At 45.8% G+C, this 16,601-nt stretch overlaps 1 protein-coding gene across 1 annotated transcript in view; it reads left to right on the forward strand.

Moving 5' to 3' along the window:
* Positions 1–25: 25 nt before the first annotated feature.
* Positions 26–16,601, forward strand: part of LOC105813798 (glutathione S-transferase A1) — a 22,959-nt gene continuing 6,383 nt past the window's right edge. The window contains exons 1-3 of the mRNA XM_012648592.1: positions 26–89; positions 13,329–13,434; positions 15,723–15,774. Of these exons, the coding sequence (XP_012504046.1) occupies positions 13,348–13,434; positions 15,723–15,774 (139 nt within the window). The 5' untranslated portion in view covers positions 26–89; positions 13,329–13,347. The remainder of the gene's footprint in view (positions 90–13,328; positions 13,435–15,722; positions 15,775–16,601) is intronic.

A 16,601-nucleotide genomic window follows, 5' to 3' on the forward strand; every position in this document is an offset into this window, starting at 1 on the left:
AGTGTCCCAGCATTTAAGCAGCTGGCACACAGCTCAGGAGCTGGCCTGGAGGAGCTGAGCCTCTAGAGACGCAGCCAGGACTTAATTAGGTTAGTACCGACCTTAAGAATCTTCCTAAATGTTCTTGTGTCTGCTTCACTAGGAGAGCGTGTTTAAATGTGTTACTTTGTGTGTGTACTTCATGTTCTTATTGTGCCTTCTTAGTGTGCTCAGGAGCCAATTCAAGCATTGTTTAGTAGTTCCTGAAAGACCTGGCTTTAAACAAAAATAAGATTCAGGAATTTAGAAGACAAGGGCAGTGACTCTGATGGTGTGAGAAAAGTGAGAGTGACAACAGTAGGAGAATCTGAAAATGTCGCCGTGCATTTGTCGGAGCTTACACGCAATTTGTTTAGGCAGTTAAAAAGCGTGTAGTAGTGTAATTCATTCAGGAGCCAACACACAACGATACTGGATTTACATTTGGCAGGGTCACCCATTTGGGGCCCCACTTGAGCAATGTAAAGAAAACGCACCTGGGTGGTTGCTTGCCTCTCCTGCCTCTAAACCCGCCCCTCCAGGTGGGAAACCAATCATCGATGCCTGCCGATTAGGATGTAAATGTACACGTCCATAGTCGATTTCACATACATTAGTTTATACTCTTGTATACTCTTTACTTAAGGTGTGTAATAATGTAGCAGTGAATAACATCATTTGGAAGCTATATACTGCTCTGGTTCTTAGTAAAGAAAAAAAAACTAAACCAGCTAACATTCTCTTAAGTAACATGAGTTATTAATACTTTGCGATTGGACACTAAGTAGTGTGCTACTTCACCTTCTACTCCTCCTCCTCCTCTTTCTCCTTCCTCTTTCCTCCTTCCCTTCGTCGTTCTTCACCCTCTCATCCTCTTCCTCCTCCTCCTGTTACTTGTTCAATGTTTGTGGGACCAAAGGCTGAGCAGTGTTTAAAGTCTTAAAATTGCAAATGAACCTACATGCATGTTATGGTCCGGAGTGCGAGAAAAGACCACCTAAGACCGAAACTGAGCCAAATTGTGAGTCTTTATTAGCCGGCCAGCGACTACCCTCCGCCCCACTAAGAGGCAGGTGTACGGGGAGCAGCCCCGAGCCAGGGGAGCAGGGCTCTTTATAGGCACAGACGACGCAATGGAATTTTACTGGGTTAAGCAAGCTCAGTTATAGAAGCTAAAAGCATTAAACCATTTTTCAGAAAACGGGGCAGAGTTACAGCATTAAACCACTTTTTGGTAAATCACCTGGTTAAACAAGCAGGGTTACAGAAGCAAAAAGCGTTAGTTTTCCTATGGTGTGGTTTTACATCGTGTTTCAATTGGGGATAGGGGGATTTGGGGACTTCCCACAGCTTTGGGGCTCTGTTACATAATCATTGCATAAACATTGTAAAGTTTTTACATTTTTAAAATTTCAGCCTTTAAGACAATATAATTATTGCATCGGTTATGACAGTCAGCAGTCCTGAAACTTTCGGCCCTTGACATTCCCCACTGGTTTTCTTGGAGGAATCAAATTATTGATTCTTTATTTGTGTCACAGATAGTTGATAGTGGGTTCAGAGAACCATCAGCTTAACAGCCTGGACTCTTTGTTTAATATAGGATGTTAGGCAGTTAATGATGCAGTGCCCGATAAGTAGAGCTAATATTTAATATTGTTATTTACGGGGACCAGGAGAATAAGGCTTTATACCAATTGCTATTTGCTTTTTGACCTTTTTTTTTTTTTTAATCTGTTTTGTACTTGGGAGAGGGTATCTCTTATGACACCGGAGTGGTTTGTATAGAAACAGCAAGTCTCGCCGAGAGCTATACAGAGACTCTCTTGTTTTAGGAACAAGAGGTCTAGGCCTCGAAGATTTTGGAGGACTACTTTTCCAAGGGAATCTACTGACTGTTTTAAGTGGTTGATTGATTTTTTTAATTCTTTAAGGTTGAGGTCGATTTGTTGACTTAAAGCTTTAAAATTTTGATTACTTGTTATAAGTGCCGCGGCTCCTATGGCCGCTGAACCTCCAATTCCTAAACTTGTGAGCACGGGGACCAGCATAGGGATAGCTCATTTGAAACAGGAGGGGGCTGGGACCTGTAAATGTTCTCTCTCACTGTCACCAGAGTAGTAGGACACTTGGGGGACAATATGTACCAGGATACAGAGATCTTTTTTCCGGGATATTATGGATGGTCGCACGCAAGGGGTGACTCCAGTCGTGCGGGTCAACCAGGTGCTCTCAGGGGCGACTAAGAGTGACTTGTCGTTGGGATCAGTGGAATTATTTATTTTTATGACAGAGCTGCATGAATTGTTGTAGGGAGACCTGGCTAAGATAAACCCTGGGGAATAAATACAAGTTCCCTGCTTTTGGAGATCTTTTAGGGTGAGCTGAGGTTTTTGGCCCCATTTACATAAATGTTGTTTTTGGGCTTTTTTACTTGTTGAGTTTTTAATATGTCTCCGTGAGGCCAAGGGAGCGGTTAACCCCGATTTTTATGTAATAAGGGGGTTCCGGGTTTAGGCAAAGCCAACAGTACTCGGTTATATTCGGACTGGTGTCATTTAAGAAGGTATAGACCAGGCTTACTAAGTTGAGTAGAGGCTGTCCACGAGGAACGGGCGCACGGGTTCGGGGAAGGGAAGGCGAGTGGCGTTGGCAGGGAGAAAAGGGGCATTTAATGGTATGTTAGGCGGTTTTGTGGGTAACATGTCGAGATACATTTTTTCGTTGGGTCCTATAGGGTTGCGTGGCCTTGCTGGAGTAAATCTTTGTATGGTTAACTGGACCCCGGGGTCTAAATTGCCACCGGTCGTGATATATGACCTAAATCTCCATGTTTTTTCGGAAGCCCAGGTTTGAGTATGCCATTGGAAAATCCTGATGGTTACAGGATTACAGGACCCAAGGTTGTTAGTGGTGCAGCTTTGCTTGCCCCGAGTTAGAGAAATGTAGGGGTCTTTGTTGACCCAAGATGCAATTGTCTCACAACCCCATTTGGCACAATGGTACGCATTCTGCCCTTGACAGTGTTGTGGCCCTGTGGCCGGGCAAACATAATATTGACTGTGTCGCATTCCTTGTTGAGAGAGGAGGTGCTCGTTACATCTGACATCACCCCACGCTCTCCCTAGGTACTGTTTACCAAATAGCTGACAGAGATCAAAATGAAGGGTGGGCTGGGACAGGGTGGAGTTCTGTGTTACTACAGTTCCATCTACTGTTCTGGAAAGTACCAGGTGTAGTTGACAGGCTGGTGGGGACTACCCTTGACTAGACTTAAGTGACAAATTAAAAAGAACCAGGGGAGTCTCTGGAAAGTCTTATCTTTAGTGGGTCCTCAGTGGGCTGGGTGATCCATTTTTTAGAAAGTTGTTCTGGAGTCGCTTTTTGGATTTGTGTGTGGTGGATCCCGTGGCGCTTTTCGGCGACTTTTACAGCCGTTGGAGTGGACAGGATCACAGGTAGGGGTCCAGTCCACCTGGCTTTTAAGGTAGCCAGTTGGAGCTTCTTTACCCAGACAAGGTGTCCAGGCTGCACCTGGAACGAAGCTTTTTCAGGGGGAGGGTTAGTTGGTCTAGGATGAGCGGCCTTTACAAGGTCTCGGGTCTGCTGGGCAACAGACTGTAAGGCCTGCAATGACTTAAGGAGGGAATGGTTATTTAATTCAGCTACTTTGTCCTCCCCAGCTTGGGGATAAGCGGGGGCGTTCCGCCGAACATGATTTTATATGGGGTTAGGCCTTTAACATAAGGAGTGCATCTAGCCTTTAACAGAGCAAAGGGGAGGAGTCTTGCCCAGTCTGTGCCAGTCTCTAGCTTTAGTTTACTCCATGTGTCTTTTAGAGTCCCGTTTCTTTTCTCTACCTGTCCTGACTCTGAGGTCTATAAGCACAGTGTAATTTTCAACTAATTTTTAACGTCTTGGTCAATAATTGAGTTGTTTGGGCCATGAACGCCGGGCCATTGTCAGACCCCAGTGTTAGTGGGAGGCCAAATCTGGGAATAATTTCGGTAACTAATTTTTTAACAACTACTTGTGCTGTCTCTGACTCCATAGGAAAAGCTTCCGCCCATCCAGAGAAGGTATCAACAAATACAAGCAAATAACGGTATCCGTATTTTTCCGGTTTTATTTCTGTAAAGTCCACTTTCTAGTGTTTCCCTGGGGCATGTACCCTTGGTACATGCCTGGTCCCGGGGGGAGAATTAGTTCCTTTACCTGAATTGACTTGTGCACAGGCGAGGCATCTCGTTGTTACCTGTTGGGCCATCTCATGTAGCCGGGGAATGTAGTAGTCCCTCTGGAGAAGTTCAGTCAGCTTAGTGCTGCCAAGGTGGGTGCTCTGATGTATTTGCCTGATCAGGTCTCGTCCTAGGTGCTCAGGGACTAAGACCCTATTGTCTGGGAGGATTTTTCAACCTCCCGGATCAGTTCTAGTCTTTAGGGCTTTTCCTGTTTTAACTTCCTCTTCGGTGTAGTTTGGAGAGTTCAGCAGAAGCCGTTCTGGCAGGACAGGGAGAATTTGCAGAGGCCCCACTGGTTTTTGTGCGACTTTCTTGGCTGTCACATCAGCAAAAGCATTTTCTCTCGCCACTGGGGAGTCAGTAGTTTGGTGTCTTTTGCAGTGGATGGATGATGGCCACCATTTTTGGTAACCAGATGGCCTCTAGTAGGGCCAGTATTTCAGGTTTATTTTTTATTTTCTTGCCCCCTGAGGTTAAGAGGCCCCGCTCTTGGTAGAGTGCCCCATGTACCTGTGCCGTTGCAAACGCCTATCTACTGTCTGTGTAGATGTTGACAGTCTTATTTTTCCCCCACCTCAGGGCTTGGGTTACGTCTAGGAGTTCTGTTCTCTGGGCTGAGGTCTCGTGCCCCAAGGCTTGTGCCCAAATAACCCGGTCAGTGGTTACTACAGCCGCCCCTGCATACCTGACTCCCTCTGACATGTAGCTGCTTTCATCTGTATACAGTTCCTCATCAGGGTCTGGCCACGGATGATTGGTGAGATCCACTCTTAGGTTGGTAAGAGACTCCAGTATCTCGAAGCAGTGATGTGGCGGCTCTGAAGATTCATCATCCGGAAGCAGGGTGGCAGGGTTGAGGGACGCTGTCTTTAAGAAGCGAATCCTGGGGGGATTTAGCAACAGCACTTCATATTGGGTAATACACAAGTTGGAAAGCTGTCTTTTAGGAGGGCTTTTTAGTAGAGCCTCCACTGAGTGGGGGGTGATTATACACAAGTCCAGCCCCAGAGTGAGCTTGGACGCTTTTTTCACCAGGACTGCTGTCGCAGCAATGGCCTGCAAGCAGCCTGGCCAGCCAGACGTTATAGGGTCCAGCCTTTTAGACAGGTATGCAACTGGTCTGTTCCAGGGTCCTAGTTTTTGGGTTAGGACCCCTTTAGCTATCCCTCGGGTTTCAGCAACATATAACTGGAAAGCCTTGGTGAAATTGGACAAGGCCAGTGCAGGGGCACTCACAAGCACCTGTTTGAGCCTCTTGAAGGCTTCAGCCTCATTTTCAGTCCAGATCAGAGTGTCTCCCTTTCCCCCTGTGCTAGCATATAGGGGTTTTGCTATCTTAGCAAACTTTGGGACCCAGAGTCTGTAGCACCCCACTGCCCCCAGAAACTCTTGTACTTGCTTTTTAGTTTGGGGCTGTGGGATCCTCAGGATAGCTTTAATTTAACTGGCGGAGAGGGTTCGTTTGCCTTCCTTTAGTTTGTATCCTAGGTAGGTTGCTGTTTGGGTACAAAGCTGAGCCTTTTTAGCGGAAACGCGGTAGCCCAACTGAGCTAATTCTATTAGCAAGTCCTCAGTAGCCCTTTTGCATTTGGTTTGATCCTTCGTGGCTAGGAGAAGATCATCCACATACTGCAAGAGAGTCACTTCCGGATGCTCCTGCCTAAAATGAACCAAGTCCTGGCTTAGGGCCTCATCAAACAGAGTGGGTGAGTTTTTGAAACCTTGCGGCAGTCTTGTCCAGGTCAACTGTCCAGAATACCCTCCCTCTGGGTCAGTCCATTCAAAAGGAAAGATAGGTTGACTTACTGTGGACAAAGGGAGCGAGAAGAAAGCGTCCTTCAAGTCCAGTACCATGTAGATTTGATGGCTTTGAGGCAGCAGATTCAGGAGGCTGTATGGGTTAGGCACAGTGGGATGAATGGTCTCAATCCTCTTGTTGACTTCTCTGAAGGCCTGTACCGGTCGGTAGTTGTCGGTCCCCAGTTTCTGGACAGGGAGCAGAAGAGTATTCCAGGCTGACAAGGAACTAGAATGCCCGCCTCCCGGAGTCTTTTAATATGGACAGCAATTTTCTTCCTTGCCTTTAGACTTACAGGGTATTGTCGGACCCGGATCGGGGTGGCTGTGCTGGTTAGCTGGACGATAATAGGAGGCCAGTGGGAGGCCAGTCCTGGTGGATTAGTTTCTGCCCATACACTGGGGATCTTGCTTTGAAGTTCCTGTAGGTAAGGGCTTGGAGCTAGTTGTGAGGGTGTCCCAACCGTTAGTAGATATTTTTCCAACAAGGGACAAGTAAAGAGGATCGTAGATGGGCCTGGGTTAAATGAAAGTTCAGCCTTGTCCCCCTGAAAGGATATGGTCGCCTGCAATTTTTGGAGCAGGTCTCTTCCCAGGAGGGGGTACGGGCATTCTGGCATTACCAGGAACGAGTGGGTGATGGTTCCTGCCCCGAGGTCAGTTATTCTAGTTTTTGTCCAGGGGTAGGCCTTGGTTTTTCCCGTGGCCCCTTGAATGAGGGTTTTGCTTTTGGAAATGGGTCCTTTGGCCTGTTGGAGAATGGAGTGCGTGGCTCCGGTGTTCATCACAAACTCTATGGGCTTGCCCCCGACATTTAGAGTTACCTTGGGCTCCTGGGGGCTTATCAGAATGGAGCCCCGGCCCCGTCAGTCAGTGTCCTCCATGAGGACTGGTACAGGCTTAGCCACCTCCTGCTTTCGGTGAGGACATTTATTTTTCCAGTGACCATGTTCTTTGCAGTAGGCACACTGGTCATGGCCTAAGCTGGCCTTCCTCCTTTTAGTGTCCCGATCTGATCTCTTGGGCCTCTCGCCTTTCTCAGTTTTATATTTTTTTTGTTCCACCATAGCGGACACGAGGATTTTGGCCATCCTTTGGCAGCCCCAGGGTCCTCTCTGTTGTTATAAGTCTTCTGGGCGATTTCTACTAATTCAGACAGCATCTTTTTCTCAAATCCTTTTAACTTCTGCAGCTTTCTCTTAATATCTGGGGCCGACTGGGCGGCAAAGGCGATGTTAATAGCACGTCTGTTCTCTGGTGCCTCTGCATCCATGGGAGTATACATGCGGTAAGCTTCAAAAAGGCGTTCTAGGAACATCGCCGGGGACTCGTTAGGTCCCTATATGGTTTCGCTTACTTTAGACAGATTAGTCGGCTTTTTAGCTGCGGCCCGTATGCCCCCGAGCAGAGTCTGGCGATACCTATCGATCGAGAGCCTACTTATCTCGCTCCTCGTTGGGAGCCCAGTCTGGTCGCGCAGAAGGGAAAACAAACTGTACTCGGACTGGGCCGGTCGTGGGTTGCCCATTTGGGCCAGGAATACTTTTGACCACCTCTCTCCTTATCCGTTCGCACTCTTCGGAAGTGAAGAGGGTTTGGAGGAGCTGCTGGCAGTCCTCCCAAGTTGGCTGGTGGGTGTAAAAGACAGTTTCCAGGAGAGAAATTAGTTCCTGTGGCTTCTCAGAACAAAAAGGGTTTTGGTTCTTTTAATTATACAAATTACTAGTTGAAAATGGGACATAAACCATGAATGGTGGCCGATCAAGCTCAGGCACACCTCAGATTGGGATGGCACATTTGGCTGATACTGGGAGCCCCTCCGGGTGAGGGAGGGGCTAGTAGGGCCGATGGGGTCATTACCAGGGGGAGAAACATAAGGAGGGGAGCTCATGAGGATCGAGTTTTCATCCTCAGTGGAATCCGTTAATACTGGGTACAATTTTTGCTTAACCCGCCCATTCTTCTTGGCGGCCTTAGGCGCTGGCTGGGACACTAGGACCATCTTTGCCTTTCGGGCTGGCTTTTCACATTGCCATAATCATTTGGGATTATCAACCAATATGTCATTTCAAATTTGTATATGAGGAACTTGGTCTGGGTGTCCTGGGTTTCTAAAGATTATAGCCTGTACCCGGTCAGTGAGAGTGACCTGTGTGCTTCCCTGGGGTGGCCATCTGACACCAATGTGGGCCACTCACGCTCACAAAATTTAAATGTAAATTTTGTAAATTTACATTTGTAATTCATTAAATTCATTCTGTAAATCAAAGGTGTTAACAGAGAATCTGTATGGTCTCGCTCTCCATTGAAAATCCTGAAAATTTTTCAGAAAACGCTTAATAGGTGTACAACTAACACAAGACACGGGCTCAGACTGACCCATACTGATTTGCACAAAACAGTGACAATGAAACAGACAAGAAACACAATGAGAGTATCACTCCCGTCACCCCTACGGGGGCAAGTCTACATAGAGGCGTACAGCAAAACGACTGCAAAGCCAGTGGGGATATCTATGTCTACCATCCATAAGAGCTGCTTCTGAGAGGTGGGACAATAGCAGGGGTCTCCGGGGTAAGGCTGAACAGACTGGTTCTCACGTGATTCTCGTCTCACATCTACCAGATTTTTCCTTGGGTCCACGCTCTGTTCACAAAATCCCATGTAAAAAGCCAAGATCAGAGATCAAAATATAAAGAACAGGGGATTGCCTAGATCATTAACGGAAAGAAGAGGCTTACTACTGCCCAATACAACACTGTGAGAGTTATCTTTTCTCCTATTCCCCAGTCCTCTGGGGTCGCCGAGTAGAGTCCAATGCCAAACAAAAAGCCAACAGACCGCCCACGCCAGCAGTGAGACAGTAGGTCAGCCCAGTTATCCGACTAATGCCCTCACAGACCACTCGTTTACTCTAAGTGGAAAAGCAGTCAGAAGTCAAGTAGAGATGCCAGCGACGCGAAGAACAGAATCAGAGAAGCGAGAAAGTAGAAGACCAGAAAACAGATTCCCGCCAACTGGCCCCAGTCTTACCCCTCTTGGGTGCCTCCCACTCTTTGGGATAAAACCAGGAGTTCCAGGTGACGTCTCACCTCTTGGAACCGACCCTGGGAGCTCAGCTGCGTCCATCCTCCCGAGGGTAACAAAGGGCCCACAGACCAGATCAGACCAGAAACTCACCGGTGAGCAGAACCAGAAGACTCGTCTGGAAGAATCTGGTTGCTTTTGAGGTGTCAGTGGCCGGCGTGTTGTCTGGCCGTCGCCCGGGGCTGCGGAACGTCTCTCAGGGGACCCCCGCCAGCGAGGCGCTCGACTCCGCACCCGGTCCCTGGGCACTGGTGGTCACCAAGCGCCCTGTGTTGGGCAATCTCGCTGGGGCCCCCAAACGTTATCGTCCGGAGTGCAACAAAAGACCACCTAAGACCGAAACTGAGCCAAACTATGAGTCTTTATTATCTGGCCAGCGACTGCCCTCCGTCCCGCTTAGAGGCAGCTGCACGGAGAGCAGCCCCGAGCCAGGGGAGCAGGGCTCTTTTATAGCACAAACCACACAGTGGAATTTTACTGGGTTAAGCAAGCTCAGTTATAGAAGCTAAAAGCATTAAACCATTTTTCGGAAAACAGGGCAGAGTTACAGCATTAAACCACTTTTTGGAAAATCACCTGGTTAAGCAAGCAGGGTTACAGAAGCAAAAAGCGTTAGTTTTCCTATGGTGTGGTTTTACATCGTGTTTCAATTGGGGATAGGGGGATTTGGGGACTTCCCACAGCTTTGGGGCTCTGTTATGTAATCATTGCATAAACATTGCGGGCAAAGTTTTGACAGTTTTAAAATTTCAGCCTTTAATATAATATAATTATTGCGTAGGTTATGACAGTCAGCAGTCCCAAAACTTTTGGCCCTTGACAACGCATAGGACAGTAGAACAAGTGCCTGTGGACTTGCATCTTAGAGAAACTTAGGAACTTAAGAATAATGATGTCCTTCTCTTGAGCTGTCTTGTTTCTAGTCTAACGGCCTTTGCAAATTCCTTCTATTTGCCAAATTAAACGTTGCCTCTGCTATCCTGGCAAAACACTCCACAGGGTGTCCCAAAAGTTGCCATACATAGGAAAAATGGGAAATCATAGCTAAATGTATATAAAGGAAGAATTTTGTAAAATTTTGTAATGAATATTTTGTAAATAAAGGTACATTTAGCTACAATTTCCCATTTTCCCTGTGTATGGCGATTTTTGGGACACTGTTTTGTTTTGGTTTTTTTGCTCAGTCATTATGTTTGTGATATGTGGGCAAGTTCCATTGCTTTGATAAATACCGTTTAAACAGCAGAGTGGTGGATTTCATAATCAGGATCGCTTATTTTATTACCATGATACTAGTTTGTTATTTAATTACTCTATACTGGTGTATTCTAAAATGATGAGCCCAATGAGGGAAAAGCTAAGGAAAAGAAAGAAAGAAAAAACAAAAAGATATGGCTCTTGATTTAGCTGTGTCCTATCCTATGACAAGGACAGAATTTTCAGCGGTGTCCCGTGCATATAGACTATGACAATTTCTCTGCTTCCTGAGAGCTCCTGGCGGGGAGGGGGCACATAAAAATGCTACCTTCTGCAGGTTGTGAAAATTCAATAATAAGATATGACAGGAAGAAGCTAGTCTGCATGTCAGAAGACCTAGGTTCTAATCCAGACTTTGTCACTAACTAGCTAGCTAGCAAATCTCAAGCTCTCTCTCTGGCGTTCAATGTATGCATCACAGCATCACAAACTTGGAGAAAGGGCTGACTTCTCAGACTCTTCTAGCTCTATAACCCCTCTGGACATAATGGGGGGGGTTCTACACGTATCAGTAGAACGTATAATTAGTATTTATAAGGCACAAGAAGTCACCCAGTAGGATGTAACATGATGAGAGTCCGTGGTGCCCCGCAATAATTGTCAACTTAAAAAAATTAATAAAACAAAGATCTTATACAGGAAAGCTTCAGAATCTCACAGAGACCCTGTGAAAAGCCACATTGGTGTTGGACCTTTGCAGGGCAAAACAAAATTCACAGGAAAAAAGAATGTGCCCAAGGAAGAAGAAATTGAAACAGTGATAAAGAACAAGCACTTTTAAATATGCTATAAATAGATTTTTGGACAACTCCAAGGAGTGACCCTAATCTAAGAGTAGAAAGCAGACATTTGAGAGGTAAAAACAGTGCTAAGCCTGGATGATATCACCTGGATGGTGGGAGCCACGTGGGCAGGGGCAGGTCCTCAGGTTTGCCAGCCTGGCAGCCCTTGCTCTGACTTGCTTGGCTAAGAAGATCATGATTCTGGTTGGAATTCCCAGGAACCTATTAAGTGAAGTCACTGCTGGGCACATTCTGCTCTGTCAGTTGTCCACTAGGGTATTGTTCTGACTAGATTTAAACTCCTTTAGAGGCAGGGACCAAATCAAACTCATACCTTCCTTACCAGCCATCAGTGTCCATGATGGCCATGGCTGGACATGGAAACTGCCTAGCTGGTGTTAGTTAGGGGGTTTGAATGAAAATTTTCAAAAAGAGAGATAGATACATCTACATGTAACCCAGAAAAAACATGTCAAAGAAAGAAAAACAAAAGCTTCTCCGGGAACACCTAAATTATTTTAACATATAAAATTCAAATTTCACATGCTTTTTTAGAATTATAACTATTGTGTGAAGAAAAATATATTTGTGCTAAAAATTCAATAACCATAAAATCTTTCAAAAACATTTAAAAATGTTTTCTGACCAGAGGTCTGATGATTAAAAATGAGACTGAAGTTGTCCCTCCCTAAGTCTAGGTAATCACATCCTTGCTTTAATGAGTCCTGTGCTTCTGTCACCCCACTGCTAAAGCTTGCTTGACACGATTGCTGAACTGGCGTGGTCTCTGCGTGAGGTGATCCCGGCAGCTCCCATCTATGTACTACTCTCCAACTCTTGCAATAGAGCAGTGGTTCTCAGCCAGGGGTGATTTTGCCCCCAGGGTCATCTGACAATGTGTGGAGATGTGTCTGGTTGTCACATGGGTGGGGTGGCACAACACTATGCTACCAGTGGGTGGAAGCCAGGGATGCTGCTTTGTAATATCCTCCAGGGCACGGGACAGACCCTCCCAGTAAGAATTACCCACCCCAAAATGTCAATAGTGCAGAATAGAGCAAAAATTGTCAACTTTTTTTAGCTAATCCCAGTCACATGTATTTCTTACATTGTACAACCACCCAAAGCACACGGTCATATATGTGCACTCACTTGCACACAACATGAATTAATGTTTCACACATGCAGAAAAATTTACCCTTGGCACATGATATGCATGCTGCTATTTTCTATGACATGCAACTTCAAAATGCTAGTCAGAGCCCACTGTGTTAATTGTATAACTCGCTACTGGGTCATGACCTACTGTTTGCAAAATGCTTGTGTAGAGAAGCTCCAAGAATTTATTGTCACAGCACATTTTCCCTTGGGGTGATGTGCTCTAGACTGGTCACACACATTTGGTTCAGAATAAATCTCTTTAAATTAAAAAAAAAAATTATTATCCAGTAAAAACCACGCTAGGTTTAGCATATCACATAACCTCTACAGATATGAACAATCTCAACTGTAAACTTAGAATAATAACAGGATATACATCAAGTAACTTCACTGAAAAATAAATGTGAATAAAAATGAGAAATTGTATATTATGTGGTAGACACTAAACCAATGTTGGTTCCTTTCCTTATAATAGAAAGTTAATGCAGCGACTACCATTTTTCGAGGTTATAAAATAAAATCCACCCAGAAGTGGGAAAATATGCAAATCCAATAGGAAAAGGAAATGAGCAGCTTGTTCTGTGAAAGACAATTTAGATGTTGGCTACAGTCAGGACGAGACTAAGCCCCGGTTCTGCTTGTGAACGAGTGCGGCGTAGCAGCCGAACAGCTCAAGAGTGACTCTGCTCCCTCCTGCTCCTCCCTGTCAGGGATGTCCTCTGGTGCAAAGGTCCCTCGCAGGCTCCCAGGGCCTTCCACTGTGTGGGATCCAGGCTACCCTCTTTAGGTTCTCAAATTAAGGACAAATGGCAGCGTGAGACTGGTTTGGTGCATTTTTACAATGGTGGTAAGAAATTGGGCCAAGGAAGACCTCTGGGGACGCCTCTAACCTGCCACAAGGAAGGCACATACCACCAACCTTACATCCAAAAGTACATTTTGCTTCTGTGGACCGATTAATTGAAGTATTCATTCGTGTTTACAGAAAGCAAGAGACCACTATTATGGCAGGGAAGCCCAAGCTTCACTACTTTGATGCACGAGGCAGAATGGAGTCCATCCGGTGGCTCTTGGCTGCAGCTGGAGTAGAGGTAGGTTGGGACGTAAGTCATATCTGAAATGGACTGTATCAAAATCCTTCTCTAAGCCAGGAGACTTCCATACAGGATGATCTATGAATAATTTTACTTTCAGTAAAAATATTTATAGCTATCAAGAAAAAAATGGACTGATTTGACCAAGTGAAAATGGAAGAAATCCATTTATCCAAAAGCACATAAACAATTAAGATATTTTCAAAAGAAACATCAATTAACCATAATGTGTGGACCTTACTTGAATTTGGACTTAAAGTACAAAATGTAATGTATGACACTCATAACGATTAAAAACCTGAATATTGATTGACCGTTAGATGATATTAAACAATTATTGCTAATTTTTTAGCATACATGTGTGTGATTTTAGGAATGATATGGTTATTTTTAAAATAGTTGCTATGTTTTAGACATACACATTCCAGTATTTAGGATGAGATGATATCATACCCCAGATTTGTTTTATATTATGACCAGAGAGGGAGAGAGTTTGGGCACATAAGGAAAGCAAATTGGCTTCAGTGGGTAATTATTGAAGGTAGGTGACTGAAACACATGGATCATTTTATGTTACATGTATTTTTATACATGCTAGAAATTTCTATGATAAAAAGGTAACATATATGAGAAGCTAAACATAATTAAAGTATAAAGCACAATGTGGGGAAAGAGGGAGTGGATTGTAACAAACTTCCTGTTAGAATGAGTAAACTCATTCAGCAGTTATTTTCTTGAGCACCTATTAAGTACCAGGCTCTGTGCTAGGCCCTGGGGTAGAGAGAGAACAAGACAGACTTGGTCTCTGCCCTAGAGCAGCCTGCATGTCTCTGAGGACACAGACAAGTAAGTAGGTGATTCAATGAGGAGTGGGGGCCTCTAGGAGAACACCCAAGCATTCCATAGTGTTCTAAGGCCCTTCTTCCCAGTGTCTGAACAGGAAATGCTGGTGGGTTTCTGGGTGTGACTCTGTGAAGTGCTGCCCTCTGCAGCTCCCCGGGAAAAACACTTGCCTGTGCAGACTGAGGCTCAGCAAGTGTATGTGAGGGAGAGAGGCAGGGACAGGCTCAGGAGCTCTTGTAACTGAGGCAGGAGCAGGAAAGGAGGCTGTCAGGGTGAGGAGGCGCCTGTGAAGGGAACTCGTGTGCTCCCTACAGCCTCAGGGCAACGTGTGGACCTGAGCCTCGGGATTAGACTTTTCCCGTTACTTTGTTCATACATGGACTTTAGCCTGATCCTTTCTCGATTTTATGAATAAACAAGCACACAACAAACCCAGAGTGTCATTCCCGGTTGCTTTCTTTCTGCAAATAAAGAACCTGCTCTCACAGTCATCCAGACATCAGCTTTGCGGTCCAGGGCTGTGTCAGAGCCCTGGGCAGGTGAGTGAGCACAGCAGGTGCAGGGGGCAAGGCACAGAGCCCCCAGGCTCCCTCCTCTCCATCACAGCTTGACTGAGGGACTGGGGGGCAGGGCTGACTGGAGGCCCTCGCTCAGCTCTGGGTGCCCGGTGCCCAGAGGCTGGTGGTTACGATTCAGTCCCTCAGGCTCTGGAGCCACATCACATTGGCCAACCGCAGCCCAACTCCTGCAGTGACCACCCACCATCCCTCTGTCTGTCTTGAACGGGACACTTTGTTAATTGCTGACACACAAACACCTCCTCACTTACATGCCTCTATCACGTGTCTGTACCTACATCATGACCCTGTGTGATCACAGATCCACAACAATCTCTGTTGCAGTGAGCACGTTAGAAACCCCCAATTTCCAGACCTTTTGATGACTAAGAACCCCTTTTAAACTATGCAGTGGTAAAGAATGATTCAAATTACAGCAAACACCCCTTGGTGGCAGAATCTTAAATGGCCATTGGTCCACAGCACACCCCAGGCCAGGGACACACAGGTTCTGTTCTGATCTATCCTGGAGACACAGGATTTTCTGAGATATTGCAGCATCATAACTGGAAGAACTCCCCAGTTCCTTCCCTCCAGTGACTTCCCCTCCTAAATCATGACCATACCATGAACATTGTGGGGTCCGGGTGGAGGGGAGGGGAGCTGCTGTGAGGAGTGAGCAGCTCTGTGCTCCCCCCTGTACCCCTTTCTCCACGGGTCTAACCTTCATTTCCAAAAGCTCATGGCCAGACTAATGTGTGTCCCTGCCAATCTCAGAAATCTTACCTGATCCAGGTTATGTTCTGGACACGGGCCATTCAAGTGTAAAAGTCTATAGTGCTGTGGGACGAACTAACGAGAACCCATTTACTGTTTTGCTTCCAGTTTGAAGAGAAATTTGTAGCAAGTCCGGAAGATTTGGATAAGTTAAGAAATGGTAAGAACAAGTATCTAAATGCCTATGTGAGGATAACTAGTAGAAGGTACACGGGAAGGTCTTAACACCAGGCCATGCCTGTGTGTTGGGGGGTGGAGTTGGTGGTTGGAGATGGTGGACAGGGAGAAAAGTGGTTGAAATGGAAGGGGAGTGTCTCCTTGAGCAGGTCTGGCAACTCTCCGGGCTGAAAACAGCCAGACCTGTGAGTATTTGCTAAAGGAACCATCCCCAGTGCCCTGAGAATGCCCTCTCCTTGCTTTCTCGTGCTTTCTGTACTGTGATTGGGCTGTGATAGCTCAGGGTCCCACACAGCCCTCCCCACAAGGACTTGCAAGGACGTGCATTAGAGAAAAGCAGTACATATAAGTCCATCTTGAGTTCTTTTCTCTCACCAGTTTGACAAGGTGACATTCTAGCTATATTGTAGGCTTTGAAGAGCACAGAAAGGGACTCATGCATAGAAAATTTTCTCAGAAACTGCAGGGAGGTAGCTAAGCTCCCAGCAAAAAACCGGGTCCCTTTGGTAGAGTTGCAAGGGATAAGAAAATAATAGAGAAAAATGGAAAATGGAAGAAATAACAGAATGCACTGAGACAAAGATATAGTTTTATAAGTTTATAAAGATTATAGGCAAAGCGGGATCTCAGGGGGCCTAGACCTTCTCCGTGGGCCTCAAAAAGCCCCGAATGAGGTCTTACATGGTAACTTATAGGGAAGAGTGAATAATTGCCAGGGGTAACAGATTTACATAACAGCAGGTAATTCCTCTCAGGTTAACAGATTTTCAAAAGGCTTCTACAGATTCTTTAACTAATTCTATCTACGTG

This window comes from Propithecus coquereli, unplaced genomic scaffold, assembly GCF_000956105.1.
Source record: "Propithecus coquereli isolate 6110/MARCELLA unplaced genomic scaffold, Pcoq_1.0 Scaffold29, whole genome shotgun sequence".
Classification (NCBI taxonomy): domain Eukaryota; kingdom Metazoa; phylum Chordata; class Mammalia; order Primates; family Indriidae; genus Propithecus; species Propithecus coquereli.